This window comes from Labeo rohita, chromosome 17 (genome assembly GCF_022985175.1).
Source record: "Labeo rohita strain BAU-BD-2019 chromosome 17, IGBB_LRoh.1.0, whole genome shotgun sequence".
Taxonomy (NCBI): Eukaryota; Metazoa; Chordata; class Actinopteri; order Cypriniformes; family Cyprinidae; genus Labeo; species Labeo rohita.
The window spans coordinates 18,216,967-18,237,099 of record NC_066885.1 but is presented as its reverse complement, the minus strand read 5'-3'; the positions used below and the strand labels follow the sequence as shown (position 1 = coordinate 18,237,099).

At 37.0% G+C, this 20,133-nt stretch overlaps 1 protein-coding gene across 1 annotated transcript in view; it reads right to left on the bottom strand.

Annotated features, from left to right (window-relative positions):
* Window positions 1-4,037: 4,037 nt before the first annotated feature.
* luzp1 (leucine zipper protein 1) overlaps window positions 4,038-20,133 on the bottom strand; it is a 57,357-nt gene continuing 41,261 nt past the window's right edge. Inside the window, 3 exon segments of the mRNA XM_051134273.1 lie at window positions 4,038-7,541; window positions 8,663-8,849; window positions 18,060-20,131. Coding sequence (XP_050990230.1) covers window positions 8,691-8,849; window positions 18,060-20,131 — 2,231 coding nt within the window. The 3' untranslated portion in view covers window positions 4,038-7,541; window positions 8,663-8,690.

The following is a 20,133-nucleotide window of genomic DNA, read 5'->3' as shown; positions in this document are numbered from 1 at the left end:
TCATGTAATTCTGAAAAAAAAAAAAAAAAAAAATCAGAATAGTGAGGTATAAAAGAAAAATTTTATGTCTCGCAATTCTGACTTTATAACACAGATTTGTGAATTATAAAGTCACAATTGTGAGATAAAGAAAATAGCCAGTAAGAAAATAGCCCTTTTCCCCCCTCAAAATTGTACTATGAGTTTATATCAGGGTCAGTATCTCTGTAGGGTGCCTTTTGGTGTCCTGTACATACATAACTCATTTGCCATTATAACTTAACATAAAAATGACTATGAAAGGGTGTGTTATATTAGACCAAGTTTTTATATTCATAACAAAAGTATTACTTGGCCATTTCGATACATTTTCTAGATTTTTTTTTTCTAGTTTTGTGTAAAAGGATGTGATATTTTGCTGTGTCACATGCAGTGCATATTAAATTTGAATGAGAGTAGAATATAGTCAGATAATAAAATTAAAAAACTTTGTTCTCCTATTAATAGATTGGTAAATAAGAGAACACTCAATTTGAGTGTATTGATCATTTGGTAATAAAAACATTATTTTTATTTAATAAAATGTCCATGTCTCTTGAATGGTTGTCCACCCTGTCATATTGGGGAATTTCAAAAAAATCTGAATTTACAAGATAAAAAGTCAGAATTGTAAGATATAAGCTTGCAACTGCGAGATATAAACTCAATGTTCAGTTTTTTTTTCCTCAGAATTGCAGATTTACGTGTGGAAATTTTTTTCTCAGAATTTTGAGTTTATATCTTGCGATTCTAACTCACAATTGCGAGTATTACGCAATTCTAAGAAAAAAATAAGAATTGTGAGATGTAAACTGGCAGTTGCGAGGAAAAAGTCAGAATTGCGATCGAGTTTATATCTTGAAATTCTCGCTTTATTTATTGCAATTGCGATCTTATATTCACAATTCTAACGTTATAACTGAGTTTGTATCACACAGTTCTAAGGGGAAAAAAAGCTGAATTACGAGATATAATGTAAAAATTGTGAGATATGAACTTGAGATTCAGATTTTTTTCCTCAGAATTTTAAGTTTATATCTGACTTTGGAATTTGGAAATTTGCGAGTTCATATCTTTAAAGTTTTATTTCACAATTCCGAGTTTATATCAGGCAATTCTGAGAAAAAAAAATCAGAATTATGAGATATAAACTCACAATTGCGTGGTATAAAGTCAAAATTGCGAGATATACTTTTTTCCCCTCAGAGTTTTGTTTATATCTCACAATTCAGACTTTGTAACTTGCAGTTGCGAGTTTATATCATGCAATTCTGAGGGAAAAAAAAAAAGTCATAATTGTGAGATTCTAATTGTGTGAGACTCGCAATTGTGTGGCAGAAACGGGCTTCTGAGAAAGTTCCAGCAACATCGCTGCTCTGTCGTCAAAGTTTGTAGTTGTAGACTTGACTCATTATACTTCTTGGTGTGAACAGGCCTTCAAGTTCCCAATGAATTTTGGAACAATATCCAGCGATGTTCCTCCCAATAAAATTGAAGTGAATCACAATGGGGGCTCTCAAGCCTCAAAAAGACAAAAATACATTGGAAAACCCCTCATTTTTTAGGCAAACACCTAACATTTGCTGTCATGACTGGAATACACTGTTACTTATTCTAACAGCGTTGTATTTAGATTGATCTATCTGGCATTACACAGAGAATATGTTCCGCCAGCTGAAACCAAAGGGGTGTGATGGTCAAATATACTGAATATCTATCAAAATCCTATCTTTTATTGTGTTTTTATTACACTGTTATCACCAATCAATCTATTAAATGAGGGCAGAGCTTCTTGGATGTACATTCAGTCTATCAGTCATGTCTAGTAACCATCTGCCAGCAGATTATCCAGGAAAAAAAGAGACACATATCCAGATAAAAACACAAGACCAAACCTTTTACAAACAAGTTGCTTTTATTATATTAGCTGGAATACATATAGTCTGCAGTTCAGCCTAAAGAGATGTCTAGCTCCATGCACAATGCTGAAACATGTTAAGCTGAAACATGCACAAATATTACAGTACAAAGGTGTAAGACAGAAACACAGAGCGTGTTATTGCTGACACTGAGAGGCTGAATACAATGAGCACGTTCACCTGTGTCCTCACCGCAGGTTCGCTCTATACCAACATCAGAGAGACGCTCTGAACTTCCGTCTCCCTTCTTTAACCATGCAGGCCTGTATTTAGATGTGCAGTGTCTTCGAAAGACAGTGTAAGCAAATATCAGTGAACTGTATGTGTGTTACAGCATGTTTGCGTATGTGTTTAAGGCCTGAAATCTGTCTTTGGCAGCGCTTTTAATACGGCACAGGAGATGAATGAACCCTGAATGAACAGAAGGGAAACCCACAGTCTGAGCGGTTAATAAAAGATGAGAACAGTACAGAACTGAACCATACCGAGCCCCTGGCTCAACATAGCCATCTTACTTCTCCCAAACACTTCCCTTAGAATGGAGGAAAGAAGCAAAAGCTGGTGAATTAACACTTTTAACTGAGTCTGCTAACTTTAATAGTTTATACAAATTCTGAATAAAACATAATATTGAAATTAATAATCCGAAAAACACTCTCCAGGAGCCCAATAAGGTACACATCTACACAACAAACAAAAAAGGGGGAAAAAAAAACAGCAACAACTTAACATATCTTAAACATGGCCCACTTTACAAAATTACACGATGCTTTTAAATAAAACCGATCCGATTGTAGTTTAAAAAAAAAAAAAAGCAGAAAGAAGGAAAAGCTTGACAACAGAAATATTTACCCTTTTAATTTCAATAATGCTCAAGAAGCTGTTCGTTTCCTTGTAAACTACAAAAATATCTTGGAATGATTTTTGGCACATTACGTGTCAACTGAAACAACACAGAGCACTCGGCCTTACAGAAAGAAAGAATAATGACACAAACTAAAATAAACACTTGCAGTCTATACAAATAACGTGGACAGCCCGTTTCTCAACCCCAAAAAATACAAGATCTGTCTCACAGTTGCTGCAGGTGAACTTACTATTCTGTCATTTTGGCCAGTGCACAAACACACGTACATATATACACATCTTTGCTGGCTGTACATTCACTTAATTAGGGGAAGCAATACAAAAAAGGGGGAAATTAGAAAATGAAATCCATAGAGTCATTAAGTGCTGGTTAAGTGCAGAATCTGGAGTGATATTTTATGACACCGTGACCTATTTGTGACCTTTCAGGGCCAACGTCGGCTCACAATGCGGGTAAAACAGCCTTCGAAATGTCTCTTCTGTACATTCAATATTACTTTATTGCTTATAAATGGCATTTAGAAAATAATTACAACTACTTTCCTCAATAAGGCTTAGAAAATTGTCACTAAAAATGATTAAAAACCATTCTGAGTCAACTGTCAGAAGCTAGACAATGTTTTACTGAAGGGTGTCATCATAACTAGGTTAAGTCTGATCTCCTAAATGTACACAAAAGTAACGTCGATGGGAAAACCTTGACGTACGAACAATATTTTCATGATTTAGTTCTGTCAAATTTGAAACTATATAACCTCTGATCCGTCCTGAGACATGTAATCGAAGCTCACAGCCATTATTTCCACAGAGAGCTAAAGACAGAAGTGGAGGAATGAAAATCAGAGACATGTGTTAGATGACTTCTGAGGGCGAACGGCACACTGACACATTAGTAAATGGGGTTGAGAAATGAGGAAGAATTCCTTGAGAATTGCGGTTTCGGTCGGCCTCTTTAAAAAGGCCTCTTTCAGAAACTTTGGACTGTCTTGTGAGCACATAAAAACTACGGTTTCCGACAGCTGCGGTTGTGCGTCGAAGCCGCGGAGCAGCCGAGAGACCTTTGCCTGGCCGGGGGGTTGGGAAGGAAAGAGTCTGCTGGTATTTCCAGTACAGACGTGCACTATATCATCACATCGATTTGGGTCATGCTGCAGTTTTAGGATCACGTTTGCAAGCTTTAAACAGGCACAAATTTATTATAGAGGGATTTACAATTCATAATGCCTGGAACTATTTGTACAATGGCTAAAACTCTACAGAATCCAGGTTGACCTTCCTGGTTCTTCTTGGTACCATGCATGGCATGGCCGTTCACAGCTTCCTCTTTTGCTGCCAGCTGGTCTCACTTCTTCCCTCAGAAGCTATAAGCTCATCAAGTGCAGCACCGACCTCCGACCCGCAACCAACCCGGGGGTCGTATATCAGCCACTGCTTTAGCCAGCTAATAAAATGGCTTTAGGGACCGGCAGCTTGGATTACAGCAGCCCAGAGCGCTAAGGTATTCTGGGAAAGCAAGGGCATGAGATATAGGAACCAGCATGTTCGCTTCAGCCCAAGACCCCTGAACAGGAAGTAGAGGTGAAGTCTGGGGAATGCATTTGGAAAGACACATGTTTGGTTTTACGGTGCAGAACAAAGCAGAAACCAAAATTTGGGAAGTACAAAGCCAAACCACCGCCTGAAGTCAAATGAGTTATTGAAAACTTTCAGAAATGAATCAAAACGTATACAGTTGAATTCAAAAGTTGACACACCTTGTTAATTATTTTACCAAAACAAAAGGGATCATACAAAATGCATGTTTCTTTTTTTATTTAGTACTGACCTGAATAAGATATTTCACATAAAAGATGTTTACAAAATTATAGTTACATTAAAAAAAAGACCCAATTCAAGTTTAAATACACTTGATTCTTAATACTGTGTTGTTACCTGCACGATAGTTGTTTATGTTCATTGTTTGTCCTGAAAGGTTAAACTGCCCGCTGTTCTTCAGAAAAACCTTTAGGTCCCACAAATTCTTTGGTTTTTCAGCATTTTGGTGTATTTGGATGATTTTGAGACACAGAGGACAACACAACTGAGGGACTCATATGCAACTATTATAGAAGGTTTAAACGCTCACTGATGCTTCAGATGGAAACACGATAAATTAAGAGCTGGGGGGTGAAAACTTTTGAACAGAATGAACTTGTGTACATTTTTTATTTTTCCCCAAACATCATATATTTTTTAATTTAATACTGCTTTAGAAGCTACAGAAGATACGTTTCCCTGACGACAAAATAAGTTACATGTACGCTGATTTTTAAATTCCAAAAGTTTTCACCCCTGGCTCTTAATGTGTTTCTTTCTAAAGCATCAGTGAACGTTGAACCTTCTGTAATAGTTGCATATGAGTCCCTCAATTGTGCTCATTGTGGAAAGTGTGAATCTCAAAATCATAAGTCATTGTTGGAAAGAGTTCAAATACACAAAATGCTGAAAAACCATTAAATTTGTCAGACCTGAAGGATTTTTCTGAAGAACAGCAGGCAGTTCAGGACAAACAGTTACTCAAACACAGCTGTGGATCATTCAGGTTACAACACAATATTAAGAATCAAGAACTTTTGAAAAGGGTCATTTTTATAAATTTAACTATTATTTTCTTTTGTGTACAATATGTAAGTGTCTTTTATGTGAAATATCTTATTCAAGTCAGTACTAAATAAAAAAATAACATGCATTTTGTATGATCCCTCTTTTTTTTGGTAAAATAATTAACATTTTGCAAGGTGCACGCAAACTTTTGACTGTAGTCATAAACGCTGTACTCTCTGTATGTTTTTTTTTTTTTTTTTTTTTTTTTTCCTATTAAGCCACATATCCATTTCTGAGGTATAATCCAAACCAAGGCTGTGAAAACAGTATTAATACATCAGAAATGACTTATTTTCAAAAGGATCTACTCTGTTACTTTACTTTATAAGACTGTTTTAATGATTTAAGTGCAATTACAAATTCATTAGAGTGACTTAAATAAAATGGATAAATCAACACACAAAAAAAAATTTCCACTTGTGTATCAAAGCAAAGGGATGAATGACTATACAGACGATACACAGAAGCACATGAAACCAGAACGAAGCAAAACTGACCGTGGATCTTTTTAAAGCTGTAATAACCAAGTAAGATGCTGCCCACGTGAACACAACTCCCAGAACATTACATGTACAGCATTCGATTAAAACAAACAAAAATATAAAACATCCCACATTCCAGTGACATTGGAGACTGAGATCATCTGGCGGGCCGAGGGATAATGGACCCTTCGTCGTCATTGTCAGGTTCAATCACGGTATTGGATAAGAGAGATATTAATACACACAGACACAGAATAGTGTTCAAAGACAAGAGGAATCTGAGTCTGAATGAGAAAATAAGTCTGCACTGGAATTTAAAACCAAAAAATAGAAACAGTACAAGACATTTCAACTGCAGCAGCTCTATTCAATAATATTTCGACAAGTACTAACCGCAAAAGGACAAAGTGATGGGCATTCCGATGCTTTCGACGACGAGGCCGTTTATCCAGGCACAGGCATTCCTAACTTAAGCATTCTGGATCTTCTGTGGTGTCATGCTAGCCACCCTGAAGGCTCAACAAGCTCTACGTCTGAAAAAACTGAAAACACAACCCATCTAGGGGTTTATTAGACTGACTCGGACCAGCAGAATCCCTAACGCTGGTTTCCTGCGACACACCGAGAGTTCGGATCGATGTCTTTCTGTGCAAAGTTTGCGAGTAGAGTCACAGAGCGGCTGTGAGGAGTCCGTTCTGAAAATCCTCCATAAATGTCTAGCATTTGGGTTTAGCTACCCAGATGGACGAGGTCACAGCTCTAGATGATTGGATTTGGAATCCAAAGCCAATATCCCATCAGAGCTACTGAGACGGGGAAGGGTCAACATGCAGATGCGTTTCCCAGATTTTTAGTGTTGGTGGTCCTGCATTCGCTATGCTGGTTGTGCGACCATCAAATCCAGTTAAAGAGAAGATGAAGGAATTAAACAAACTAGTAACAGAATAGAGGTCAATTGACATGATCAGATACAAGGAGCAAATTACAAATGAGATCAAACTTGGACACTAGGTGCTAGGGCATATGTACATGTATGTATACTGGAGACTTAGCATGTGGTTGACTACTGGCTCTACGTGTGAATGAATTTTAGCTGTGTTTAATAATCCCAATGAATTTCTGAATTAAACACCATCCAGAAAAAAAAACAGATGTGAGATTGTCAAACTATTCAAAAGCCACAAGCTGTAACTCGCTCCTTGTGAGAACAACACATGAAACTCAAGTTTGGATGTCTACCAGGACCTGTGGGATCAGAGAGGTTTGTGTGGGGGTCTCAAAATGCTCATAAATGACCCAAAGTCCCTTTCACATCATCCAAACACCAAGACCAAGTCACATGTCTGTGCCTCTCCCTTGTCACATCTGACGACTTTAATACACTATGAGGAGCAGAAGAGGATTCATCGCTGTGACTTCTGTTCCCAAAGCGGCAGCTGGAAGATGGTGAATTCATACAGGTGTGGTTGATGTAAAAGTATGACGAGAAGGTTCCCAGGAGTCACCACCTGGAAATCTGATCATCTGATGGGTCTTTAAAAGATATGGTGTAACTGAAGAGATAAGATGAGCTTCGTTCCTTGCGCACAAGAGCCGCTTTGAGATGTAAGAACTGAGGCAATAAAAACACACGAGGATAGTTTAGGTCAGGACTCATTATCATGTGAGTAATTAGCTTTTAGACTGTTTTAATTAAGCTTAACCCAGAATTCTCTATGGTGTCTAGCTTTAGATAAGTAGGGCCTTGTGAAATCCGTTTAATATTTCGTAAATTCCGTTTTTTTTTTTTTTTTTTCCAGATTTTTCCATTTTAATTTTTCTATACTCCATTTTTTCCTGTTTTAATTTTTCCAGAATTTATTGGTTAAAATAAAATTATTGATCCAAAAGTATGTCTAATGAATCAAAATCATGAAACATATACAATTTAACAGCAAGTTAATAAAAGTTGAACAAAAATTACATTTTTAAGGCCCTATGAAATACATTTGAATTTTTCCTCAAATTCAGTAGTTTTACCAAATTCTGTGTTGTCCATTAACTTTCTGGATTCCATTTTAATGGTTTAATTTATCCTGTTTATTTAAACAAAATAATAAAAATGTATTAGAATTTCATTTATTTCTTGTTTTTTAGTAAATAATTTTTAAATATTTTTCTCTGGTAAATATTCCTTAAAAATGTTTTAATAATAATTTGATCACAAGTAGTAGTAGCACCATCATTGCAGTAAGAAATAAATTTCTGTCATAGTTTCTTCAAGTTAAAATGAACTTTGCTGTGAAGACCTGCAAGTTTCTGTTCGATAAGTTTTTTTTTTTTTTTTTTTTTTTTTAAAGAAAATCGTAAAATGCTAACGAAGTGACTCTCATAGCAGTTCTAGAGATTATGTTTATGTTGCTTTATTATGTTGTTTAGTATGTGTGTAGTAAATGAAACCGTGCATCTGCGCCATTCATTCACACAAACACGTAGAACATGCAGGATTCATATTTAAATATTATTTTTGCGGCTTAATATTCACATACACTAATCCACATCGCATTTTGATTTAAGTGCACGGACCTACTTTTGATTTATTCATCCAAAATTTGGCAAATTCCGTAATATTCTGCATTATACAGTAAATTCCACTTTTATGTCTGGATTTCGTTATTCCGTCCATGTTCCACATGTGGAAATCATAGGGCCCTAGATAAGTTTAAATGAATAAGGTTATAAAAAAAAACATACCTCTAGTTGGAAATGTGGTTAATTTGGGTCAGTTTTCCTGGTGGCGATTTGACCACGACCGGCTTCCATCAGCTGTCCGGTTCCTGCTAGACCAAGCTGCACGACTCCCAGACCTATCATACAGGTCCACGTCGCCTGCGAGCTGCCTTCGCCACGAGGAAGGAGCAGTTTCTCGATCATCTGCAGACTGGGAGGAGAACAAACATACAACAAATGTAACACAGTATACTAATGATTTCAACTGATTTATTTATCCACCAAATTCTGTCATGTTTCGAAGCGTTACAATCACATAACTGCCTGACTGTGAAATTTTGATCTTATTATATGCAATACGACTGATGTGGACATAAAATTCCTTAATTTGAATGACAATATGTAACTGTAATTTAAAGAAAATAAAGAAATGCTATGAAATGCAATTTTCTTTCTCTCTTCTCTCTTTAGGGTTCAGTAAAAATTTCACAATTCGAATTGGTTATGCTTCACAAGCTTTCAATGCGTTTCCAGTTTTGATTTGATTCGATATTGATTATTTTGGATATATTTTGTGTATAGTACACGGCAAATTTTCAAAAATTTCTAAAAGTTATAATACTAACTTTAATTTATTTTAAATTACATAATTATATTTTTACTCCAATTATTTTTTTGAGATTTAAACATTTAAATGGTGTCTGTCTTGTGTGACCTGACAGATTTAATCAAACTTAAGGGGAGACACCCCAGGTGAATAGGGTAAACAAATAACTAATAGATATTACCATACCTACACAGTTGATTGATTACATTAATAATTACAAATATTTTTTGTATTACATGTTTTCTGAAATGCTATGTTAAAATATGCAAATGAAGTGTTATCTATTTAAATATGCACTAATTTGCATAAACCATTCATCAACTTTGATGAAGTCTGGTTCAGAATTCTCGTTTTGTTGACATATTAGACTCAAAGGTTTTTACAGAGGGGGTTTTGGAGATCTCTTTCTATCACTCCATAAAAAAGGCATAAAACACTGTTTAAAAATAAATAAATGAATAAATAAATAAATACAATTTAAAAAAAAAACACACCAGAAAATAGACTTTTTTTTTTATATACAACAAATAAAATGTTGTATAATACCAGGCAAATCATATATGAAAAAAATCACCCCAATAAAAACCTTCAGAATATAGATAGTAATAAATCTAATTGAGAAAACAGCCTTTAAAGATATGCAATGTAATAGAAATCTACAGGCAGAGACAGATTATGTGCAATAAAACAAACACTTAAAGGTGTATTATGGATATTTTCTTTCATTAGTCTGAAAAAATACTTCAAGAAAAGAAGTATTTTATACTTCAAGAAAAGAAGTGCCTGCAGTGTCTCACCTTTAATGAAATACTGAGGAACAGTAAAAATTATAATGAATGTTATATAGTGCATATATTTAGCAAAATACTCCTCTCAAGAGTTCATTTTTCTAGCTGACTAACAAGTTCACGGTCACCGAATACGTTTTTATTGAGCGATTACAAGAGAAAGGATACAGATTTCTGTCAGTTGTACTCTCTTTTAACATACCTTTGGATGTTCACTCATGTTTATTTCATCCTGATGCTGGTATTAAAGTAAAGGAGACGATCAGTTCACTACCGTTTCTTTTGAACTGAGGCATTACAGTGAACTTGTCACTCCACATTAGTGCCAAAACGGCATTTATTGTTTGAATATTGTAATAAAATGGACAGAATTTGAAATCTGAGACTTGGTTTCATATCAAAAGTAACAAATCACAAAGCTTACTGTGATTGATTAGATGGGAGGTGCATTACAATGTTGTGTTCATTAACTGAAACAGGCGTAAAAATGAGAATCGATTAAAATCTATCAAAGTAATCTATATTTTTACTCTAGTGTGAACTAGAGGACCTAAAGAGAAGCATATTTAAAACATTATATTTAAACAGTTCTAGATCTTTAGTTAAAATCTTTTTTTAAAAGAACTATTCATTTTTGTACAGACCCAAACAATTATCAGACACGTCAGAGGAGAGAAACCGCTCAGACCGCAGAACAAGTCCTTATATAGAACGACCATTGTCTCTTTTCTTTACCATGAAGGTGGAGACTTTACACAGCCAACCAAATGGTTTATGACGTCAGTTATAAAAAGTTCCCAAATCAGGCAGCAGGATATGCCACACACTGCTGTGGAATTTCGTACACAGCAGACAGATGCTAATTGTCCATAATAGGGCTTGAGGCCTGCTGGGATACGAGAGGTGGGTGTACAGGAAACCAGTTACGATGCATCGGCTGCCAAATGGGCAGGCGCAACCTTGCAACTTCCTGTGTCACTCAGGAAGGGGCAACGGGTGGAAACGACCCAAGCACAATCTCAAAGAAAGATGTCATGACGGAATGGGTTCCATGTAAATCCATGGCACAGGAAGTTCAAAGCACATTATGTGAATATTCGTAGTGACTGTGCTGAAATGGCAAATGTCTAGTTTTTTTTTTTTTTTTTTTTTTAATTGGCTAACACAGATCAAGTGTTTGTGTACTCAGTACCAAGATTGAACATTTAGTGCTCCTTTTTTCTTCACTGAGTTGAAAGTGTTTTCATTAGCAGACATTAAACAAGATAAAAGCACACCCAAAGTGAAGGAATCATGGATTCAAGCCCAAAAATTTTCCGGGTGACTGTGTCCAGACAAGCTGTTAAAATATTTTTAAAAACACAATACACAGATGCCAAAGCACTATTACATTATGTAAGCAAAGTGTTATATTAATAAACAGCTAATGGTTGCCTGCCTAAGCACCATTGTGCCATATTAACTTCCAGAAAAAACACACTCACAATAAACCTGTGATTAAAATTCCCCCATAAATCACTCCAGATTTGTGTATTTTTATACGCAGGGATAAAAAGTCATTCCAGCTCTAAACATAACACGACATCTGGCCGACCAGGATTACTTTACTTTATACTGCTATCCACGCAGCAGGAGTATTAATGACATTAGCACATATATTTGACTCGCATAGGCTTTGTGTCAGAGACATGAAACAGATGACCTTGATCTGCGAGGACAGTCTTGGACACGTGCCTTCATTAATAATGGAGAAGATAAAACCTCTTCCCCTGTCAGCACGACGACACCGCATCATTGATGGACGGATTGAATCTCCTTCTAATCACTGTGGTATTGATCTTATATAAGACGCAGTCTGGAAATCCATCTGAAGGTTTAAATAAAGACATCCACGGTCAAACTATTTCACTGTGACATAAAAAAGGAACTGTGTGATGTGATACAAGTCCAGAGAAATAAATAGAAATAATGGAATCAACAATTCAATGCTGCATCCACAGCTGTGACCGCAATTCACTTAGCAGATCTGTTTTACTAGCTGAAGTTTGACGGGTTTTACAATGCAACTCGTAATCATCTACAAACAGCTAAAAACAGAGGAGTTTATAGGGTTTCTTCATTTAAACATTGATCACATTGTGTGTGTCACAATCATAGTGATAACTCTGAGTGAGGTATTTATTGAGATGATTAGCCTAAATTCAGGGTTTAAAAAAAAAAAAGAAAAGGAAAATCACATGAGTTGGAGATAAAGTTGAATGCATGCCTGACCATGGCTGATTAGATAAATCCCTCCTAATGGACTCCAGATTGAGTGGGAATGGATGAAGATTGCTTTCAATCAGTTGACGAAGCCTGCTAGACTGAGAAAATGTAGGTGCTTCTACAACTACAGGCATTTTAACGTGTCAGGAGTTAGCATTAAAACTAACAACTATCATTTTTTGCCTTTATTTATGCTACTTTTCACATTAGTTTAAAGTCCCCCTCTAGTGAAAATCAAGATTTTTATGTTGTTTATTTGTCTATGTGGTGTTTTTAATATGCTTTTAGACAAACCATGTGCCAGTCCATTAATCAACACCATAGCTGAGCATTTTCTCCTTAAAGGAGAAGTCCACTTCCAGAACAACAATTCACAAATAATTTACTCCCCCCCTTGTCATCCAAGATGTTCATGTCTTTCTGTCTTCAGTCGTAAAGAAATTATGGTTTTTGAGGAAAGCATTTTAGGATTTTTCTTCATATAATGGACTAATTGTGTCCCTGATTTTGAACTTCCAAAATGTAGTGTAAATGCAGCTGCAAAGGGCTCTAAACGATCCCAGCCGAGGAAGAAGGGTCTTATCTAGCAAAACGATCGGTCATTTTTTTCGGAAAATAAAAATGTGTATACTTTAAGTACAAAAGCTTGTGTAGCACAGGTTCTGGCATGCGCGTTCACAACGTTACGTACTACTGAATCATGTCAATAGGTCAAACCGATTGTAGGCGGAACTACAGACCCAGTGTTTACAAAGCGAACGCGCAAAGACTAAGAAAGTGCAAGTAAGTCAAACGATGTTTACAAACTAAAAGGTACAACGTGTCGGACGATTCTGAAGTTGTAGGAGAAAATAAGATGGAGTTTTTCGCCATACTCAACCTTTTTTAGCCGGAGTACACAGACGATGAACTTAGACATGATTCGTAGTAGTGATGGGAAGTTCGGATCATTTTACTGACTCCGACCTTTGAGTCTCATTCAGCAAAATGAACTAATCTTTTTTTCCAGTCATTTCGTTAATTTTAGCAAAATCACGTGACAGCCCCATAAGATGAACAAACGACTCGAAGAACCTGAAGACTCGAAACAGGTGAACTAATTCCAGTAGAGAACTTAATAGGATGTTGCACATGTGCAACTGAATGAATCACTCCCCAAGACGACTCATTCTTCGCAACATTAAAGATTCGTTCAAAATGAACAAATCGTTCAAGAACGACCCGTGGACACGTATCTGAGAGCCTGTGCTACGCAAGTTTTTGTGCTTAAAAAGTATACAGATTTTTATTTTTCGAAAAAAATGACCAATTGTTTCGCTAGATAAGACCCTTCTTCCTCGGCTGGGATTGTTTAGAGCCCTTTGAAGCTGCATTTAAACTACTTTGAAGTTCAAAATCAGGGGCGCAACTGAAGTCCATTGTATGAAGAAAAATCCTGAAATGCTTTCCTCAAAAACCATAATTTCTATACGACTGAAGACAGAAAGACATGAACATCTTGGATAACAAGGGGGTGAGTAAATTATTTGTGAATTGTTGTTCTGGAAGTGGACTTCTCCTTTAAAACTGTAGTTTTCCAAAGGCTGTCCCAGAAATGCGGTTTGAAACAGCCCTTTTTTTGCTACGACACAAACGTAACCAATCAAGTCAAAGGATAGATTCCTATCATCAGCATGCAAAATATACCAATAGGATTATCAGCACAAAACCAAATACTAAATAGAGCATATAGAGCATTAAATAGAGCACAACCGCTGGGTGCTAACTGCTAACTTGAAAAATAACCCACGGCAACAGTGTAAAAGTAGCCCGGAGTCAGACGCACCTCTCCCTCTTTGCCGTCTGCACTTCACTCGCATATGCTCGCGGACGCGAACTGGAATCACAAACTAAGCATTCGAGACTTCAAGGGATTTTGAGGGCACAACATCGTCAATAAGTAACTTATAACAGTAACAAATTTTACAGCATCCACTGTAGTTGTCTGCTAGTAAAAACATAGTTTTATCAGTCATTACCATCATTACCTGTGTTTCGCCATTATATTGCGTTTACTACAGTTCAGTTAGTGGATCAGAGGGCTCTGGCTGGTGCGACTGCGTGGGGGCGGGGCTAATTTGCATATTTATAGATCCACGTGTAGTAAATGAGTAGTAAATGAGTTACATTCAAGGCATGAGAAAATTATTTTCACAAGAAAAAAACATTTAAATATGCCATTTTGATGATCAGAGATCAGTTTTAAGATCATATGAGTGGTAAAAATTTTGACTACAGGGGGACTTTAATGTACTTTAATGTTTTATTGTTTTAGCCTTGATCCAGACTCAGACTTTCACTCTTAAACTATAAAATATATTTTACATATTTTAAAAATAATATTTCTCAAAACAAAGAGTGATACTAATGTAAAAACTAGGCCTGTTAAACGATTAATAGTGATTAATCACATTCAAAATATAAATATTTTATGTGTGTGTGCTGTAGCCTGTGTCATATTAAAGCACGCATGAAACTACGAGCATACGTTTCAGATCTGCATCATGATTAGCAGCGCCAGCTCTTAATGTAATAGCAGGCAAAAAACCTAATAACCCAGCTGCTGTGATATCTATTAATCAAAGAGCAAAAATAACTTTTGTAGCTTTAATGATTATCTACATTCAATTTAGTATTTAGTTTTGATAACTCTATTCAATTTCTTTATATTTCATACCTGCTGAAGGGCTTAGGTAAATAACGGGTTTATGTGAAGATAAGTTCACTTACATCAAAAGTTGTTATTTTTTTAAAGTCTAATAAATGTTAAAACTGATAGCTCTCAATTATACTGCAATGTTGAATGGCTATAGTCAATAGTTAAATATTAGGAAAAAAATTTCCTAGAGACATCAGTAATATTCATATCAGTGGACCTCACCTTTAATCATAAATAATCTTTAACAAATATTAAAAATATACTGCCTTTATGTTGTTTCTACATTAACTTGAAGCTTGAATGTGAAAGTATTGCAATATAAAAGTAAATTTAAAAACTTTAATGTTAGGTGGGATTAATCGCGATAAATTTAAAAAAAATATGCAATTAATTAGTTATTTTTTTTTTTTAACCGATTGACAGCACTAATACAAATATAACATTTTTCTTGAATATATACATGGATGTGTGTGTGTATTTATATATACGTAATAAGTATACACAACACACATATATTATGTAAATACAAACTCTTTTTTTGGATGTGATTAATCGTGATTAATCGTTTGACAGCCCTAAAACTGTCAATCTTTACACAAAAAAGTATAAAATATTCTTTTATGTGTATTTAGTATATATAAAAATGCTAGCTATAAAACTGTCCTTAGCAAGCCAATGGAGTGAGTTATTTTGTTCTAAAAATTACATGTTTTTCCACTTTCAGTTTTAAAGGTTTATGGTACAAATCACATTTACTTCTACAGATGGAAAGATGCTTTAAAGCTGAAAGAGATAAAAGATTAATGACTGAGGATCCCCGACAGAGAGAAATAAGAGCGAATGAATGATTGCGTGATCACAATAGCAGTATATTAACTTACAGCTGCAATGACAGCATGAAGAACCATCTGTAGTACAAAGAAAACCAACCTTCACTGAGTGATAGAGAGACGAGCGCAAGACAAATGATCTGACCTCTGGTTATGCAAGTGCTAGAATTCACTTGAGCATTAATCTTTCAGCTTTCTCAGATAAACGAACAGCCATTTACCATCCATCAGAGCAACGGACAAAGAAAACAAACATGGCATGAAATAGAACGTGAGAAAGAGAGATTGGAGAAAAGGGGGCAGTTTTTGTTTTTGAAATCGTGTGCCAGGAAGGGGCCATGTTTGAAGGCCATCTCAGTGATTTAATTAGGTCTTTGTGGGTAAATTTGTGGGCTGGGCTGTTTGAGATGTTTAATGAGTGGATGATGGTAATTGGTGCGCTGATAGGATGCAGCTCTATTCTCTTACTTGTGTTCTCAGTAAGTGAAAAAGGCTAAAAGCTGGTGAAAAGCGCCCGCTTTCCCTGTTTTGTTTTGACTGCTGGGGTGACGCCAGACTCAAATTGGTTTAGCTGCTGAGACAAAACCTGCCAGTCGACCTGACTAACAGTTTGACCTTTGACCTGTCCGTCATTAGCTTTCAACAAGTATCAATATCTTACACAGAAATATTACTAGCAAAAAAAATAAAAACAGCTATTCATATAAATATAAAAACATGTAGGGATCTGTCATTTTCAAGCTCTTTACTTCTATTTTGAAGCTTTAGTTTATAAAAAAAATACACCACATGACCAAATCTAAGTGGACATCCGAAGACTACAACCACACTCAATGCTTGACTTCATAAACCTGCTAGTTACAGGCTGAACCTATTAATTAAGAGGTGTCTACATAATTTTCACTATTCATGTGGAGCATTATAACCACTTTAAATAAGCCAAAATATGAACTTGAAGACAGTAACCAGATCATAAATTTCCTTACTCTGTAAATAGTCACAGGAAAAAAGGGGAAAAGCAGGTTTAAACTGCTTATATAAACAGTAAGTGCATTGTTTATTAATTCATACTTTTGCTTCGTCTTGTTTGTACTTAGAATGTATTCAAATGACTGAAGACATAGACTGGCTACAACAACTGGAAAACTTTCCTGGTTAAGATGCCATATCAAGAAAAACAGAAGAGAAAAGATACCTCAAGGGCCTATTTTTCCCTTTCGGCAGACGGAGAATGATCTAAAAATACCTCATGCTTGCAAAATATCTGTCTTATTCCAGATGCAGAGGATTACAAGAAAGTTCCACTTCCAAAAAAAACAAAAACAAAAAAAATATATAATACAAATGTATTATATTCCATGGCTAAACAGTAAAACATATTAATATTACAGTAATGATGAGTACTAATTATTAAATAACCAAATTTTTGGACATATTTGGGAGATTGTGTTCAGTCCTAGAAAGTCGCAGTCCTGCAGAGTTCAGCTCCAACCCTGAAAAAAAAAAAACCTCACTTGCCTATAGCCTTATGCCGCAGTCCAGAATAGGTCAGAATAGGGAACATCTGAGTTGAAATGTCCCACTTCCAACTTCAGTGAGTTCCAGTCAATCACGTCACATTAACATATTTGTCAATTATGGCAAACACAGAAGAAAGAAAAAACAAAATGCTGCCTTTCATTTTGAAAACAGCTGACAAAAAGCTAAAATGAAGGTATCATTTTATAAACTTAATGTCTTGTGCTTTTAAATTTTACAAAAGGTAACTCCACACTATGTTCTTTGGAATCAGTGACGTCAAATGACGTCCTGCCGAGGTCAGGGTATATCAATCTGTCCCGAGTTCACAGGTTGGATATCTGACTTCAAGTGGTGTTACAGACATTATGTCCAAGTAGGAGGTGGGAAAAATCCTTATTTTGAGTTGTCTGGAATGCAGCATTAGTATTCCTAAAGACAGGTGTGTTCGATTATGGTTGAAGCTGAACTCTGCAGACTGTGGCTCTCTAGGACTGAACCTGCCTAACCCTGATCTAAACTGACCATGGTGGAAAACAACCATCAGTGGACTCAGCAAATCTCCTACAATACAAAGTTACAATTTGCAAGAAATATAATGCATTGATACTAACAAACTAACACTTAACATGGCTATGCTTGTCTAGTCTGTGAATGGAATCTACACTTTTTATTGAAAATGCTCAAAAGGTAAAAAAAAAAAATCAGTACTCACCATGAGGTGTTTACGGACTCTTGGTTGAAGTTGCTGAGCACTGACAGGCTCATGTGCAATAGCCCTCTCTGGTGAAGGGGTCTTCTTCTTCCGTCGTGCCAGATCCGAGACCGTTGGTGATGCATTATTGATCCTACGCATGTATGCTTCGACTGGGCTTGGTTTACTTCCACAGTTAGCGCTGGAGTTCGATGGAGTGTCCAACACTGTAGTTGCCCTATATGCTTTCCAGGTGGTTGTAGACTCGCTTTCATCCTCTGAGCCGTCTTGCCTTAGTGCTCGAGCAGATTCATCTACAGAAGGTGCCCCACGGCCCCTCCAAGTGCTCCTGACAGTAGTGACGTTTCTCATTTCCGGCAAACTGTCATCATATGAGTGGTGGTTGTGGTGGGTTCTCCAGTTGGTCACGGTGGTGCTGCTACTGCTGCTCTCAAACCCAGACTCAATGTCATTGTTCAAGTCTGAAGCTTCTGAAGATTGGAGGCTGAAGCTGCTTTGAGATAGGAGGGCTGTCTCCACGGGAGCCTGCTCAAGGTAACTGTGAGATTCAGAGAAGTCTGCATCACTGTCACTTTGACGCAGAGTAATCTCACTCTTAGGGATGGATATTTCATAAGGTATAGAGATGCTACCTCTGGGCTCACTACTGGCACCAATGACAATGTTGCTTGTGGAAGTGTGCCTTTCCTTAGAAGGGGGCTCACTTGATAAACTACTGCTCCGACTGCTTGTTCGAGAGGAGCTGGGGTCATTGGGATAGAAGGTGATACTGCTGGTCATCTTGCTAGTCAATACTGGCTTAGTGGAGATCTTCGGTTTCCCACTAGTGGTCAAAGGCTCTGTGACTCCTCCTGACATCACTTCCTTTCTGTCAATCTCAACAATGGCTTGCTTGATGACAGCTTTTGACCGGAGGGCTTCACGAGGGCTGCATACCCTGCGGACCTCAATTCCTGAGGTAGTATTATGCGTCGTTTCCTGGGTATCCGCTTCTACCGTAAGAGGCCTGTGCTGGTCCTCACTGAAGGGGCCCTTTGAGGATCCATCAGAGTAAGATTCTTGCACCCGTGGGTATCTAGTGTACTTTGAAGGTGTTCTTCCACTTGTACTTGACATCAGAGGGTCATTTTGCTCACTTGCTGATCGTCTAGAGCCAATGGATTCCGTTTCGGAAGCTGAGGAGTGACCATCAGAACCATGATCACTCAAAACAGATGGAGATATGTAGGATCTGTAAGCAGTATATGAACCATTTGCCTTGGACAGACTTAACATTGCAGAAGCATCCTGATCTAAACTCTCGGGTCCTGTTAGTCCTTTCTCAGGTGAAGCAATGATAGCAGCACTGGCTGAAGTTAAGAGTGACCCATCGGAGTTGTTCGATTCACTATCATTTCCAGGGTACCTGGACAACTTCTCTGTTCGAAGCTTGTTGCTATCACTGTCATTTTGCTTGAGAGATGGCTTCCAAGGCTTTTGGTCATTGGCCGCTGGAGGATAGCGACTAAGGACTGAAACTTTCTTGCTTTCACTGAGAGCACTTGATGAGGCACTTCCAATTTTTTCATCTTTCTTTCCATCTTTTGTCCCATTATCAGAAGTAGTCGTACTGGAAGCTCCAGTCTTTATACCTTTCCTGACATTATGTGCTGGACTAAGAGTCCTTCGTACAGTCCTTGGGGAGCTTTCTGTGGAGTGACAAAGGTCTTTGTTCCTCTGCTTAGATTCTCGCCTCTGCTGCGGAGATGCATCTCTGCTTTTGTACTTTGAGGTGACTGGTTCAGAAGCAGCAGGACTCCTATTCAGTATTTTAGGTTTCTCTTGTCTGAAGCCTCGTACATGAATTTCTTCATTTTCTGCCTTGCCATTCTCCAGGACCTTTGTAGTGCTGGTAATCGCAGAGTTCCCATTGCTACTGCTGCAACCATTGAGCTGCATTTTCATCTGCTCAACCTGGTCATTGAGAGCTTGACTACGGTTCCTCTCCTGCTGGTACTTTTCTTTCAGTTCAGCATTCTTGGATTCCATATTCTTCAAGTCCTCCTCCACTAACTCCATCTGCTTCAAACGATTT